The 1,686-nt window shown below is 38.3% G+C and overlaps 1 protein-coding gene across 1 annotated transcript; it reads right to left on the reverse strand.

The window, feature by feature from the left end:
* Positions 1-461: 461 nt before the first annotated feature.
* LOC110022050 (cysteine-rich repeat secretory protein 2-like) lies at positions 462-1,149 on the reverse strand. Its single transcript, XM_020720828.1, has one exon. It carries the CDS (start codon positions 1,023-1,025, stop codon positions 636-638), a length of 390 nt encoding a protein of 129 aa, XP_020576487.1. The 5' UTR covers positions 1,026-1,149; the 3' UTR covers positions 462-635.
* Positions 1,150-1,686: the final 537 nt, after the last annotated feature.

A 1,686-nucleotide genomic window follows, 5' to 3' on the forward strand; every position in this document is an offset into this window, starting at 1 on the left:
TGAACAGATGAGCTCGATTCAGCCACTTCGACAGTTGGACTTGGTTCAACCACTTTGACAAGTGAACTTGGTTTAACCAGGTGGGCCCGCTTAAACTATTTTAGCTAGTGGATCTGGTTCAGCCGCTTCGGCAGGTGGGTGTGATTCAGCAAGATAAATTTAGCAAAAATTCTTGTATACTCACATTTGTTTATAAAATTTGAAATAATTTCTTTAATTATAATCATTAAGGTTTGGCCTAATTCAACTACAATCTAAACTGAATCTGACAAATTGAAAGGCATGAGAACTACAATCAGAATACAACTCGAGCTTAAGCATGAAGGACCTATGTGCTGAATCACCTTGATTATTGCTTGTTTCTCTTTCAAAAAAAAAAATCATAATCAAATTGATCATTTTAATTAGCATCATTCTTCTCAACTAAGAAAAATGCATATTCATCTAGATAATAATATCATCTACATATAAACAGCATTGCTTGAAGCGAAATCACACACACAACCACACTTCGGTATTTGCCAAACCTCCCAACAACAATACCAACCGACCATACCCCTTTTTGGACAATTCGTCAAACAGTTCATCGACAACACTAACAACATCCTCTAATCAGTGAACTCCAAACCAAAAGACTATCCGACAAATGGGTATTGTTCGTACCGTACGCCGCATTCCCCGAGCGAAGCCCGGCCGCCGATCGCCGTATGACAAGTTACGTTCACAACCCCGACGGCCGATCGAAGGCAATCGCTGCAATCGCCGGCGGCGAGGTTTCCGGAGCATAAAGCGTGGCCGTATGCGAACGCGTTGGGGTAAGGTGAGATGTTGTAGTAGTCTTGCCCTGCGCGTGCCGACCCGCTCGCGATCAAGTCGGAGAACACGAAAGCCAAGCTGATCGCAAAGGGATCGCCGGCGGTGTAATGGTTACCGTTGCAGAGGACGTAACCCGCGCCGGCGGCCGGGTATGGTGGGGGTGATATCAGTAGGAGGAGAAGCAGGACGGGGAAATGTGGTTTCAGCATCAGATCAAACTCCGTGTTTTAGATTATCTGATCGTTTGGCCATTAATGTCGTATTTTTCAATTAGAAGGTGAGGTTAAAGAATAAACAAAGCGTCCGAGTCTCCGTAGCTGAAGGGGTATGCAGTATGCCGTCTAGAGTTAAATATTAGATTCGTTTAATAAGAGTTAAATACGAACAATATTTTAAGTTTTATTAATAAATAAATAAAAAATTATTTATTTTATTTGATTCATTTTAGTTCAAAATAATTAAATAATATTACCTATTTATATTTTTAAATATAATTTTTATAGGTATTAAATAAATGTAATATTTTTTTTTAATTTTTAAAAATTATTTCAGTGGTATGTCTATAAATAATATAATTTTAAGCATTAGATATGTAAGTACATAAAATTTGGGTGGTATGCGTTAATGTCTATAAAATAAAGTTTAGAGGAGCAAGCCAACTTCAACCCAACCATGACGCATTCACTTGTTTCGTTTCACTACGAGCCATCTCAACTATTTTAGTCTCACACGGGGATGATAAAAAAAAATCAATTTGAGAAAAGCTTATAAAATTAAATATCACCTCTCAAAAGAGTTCTTCAAAGATGGTGGGCAGCCCAGGACTTAAATACTGTTTTTCGACACTACACGTAGTTGATGTGGAACTTT

The sequence above is a fragment of the Phalaenopsis equestris genome, unplaced genomic scaffold, assembly GCF_001263595.1.
Source record: "Phalaenopsis equestris unplaced genomic scaffold, ASM126359v1 Scaffold000165, whole genome shotgun sequence".
NCBI lineage: Eukaryota > Viridiplantae > Streptophyta > Magnoliopsida > Asparagales > Orchidaceae > Phalaenopsis > Phalaenopsis equestris.

What these genes read in the sequence shown, in the direction of transcription:
- LOC110022050 (XM_020720828.1), bottom strand. Translation starts at nt 1,025, where the DNA reads ATGCTGAAACCACATTTCCCCGTCCTGCTTCTCCTCCTACTGATATCA.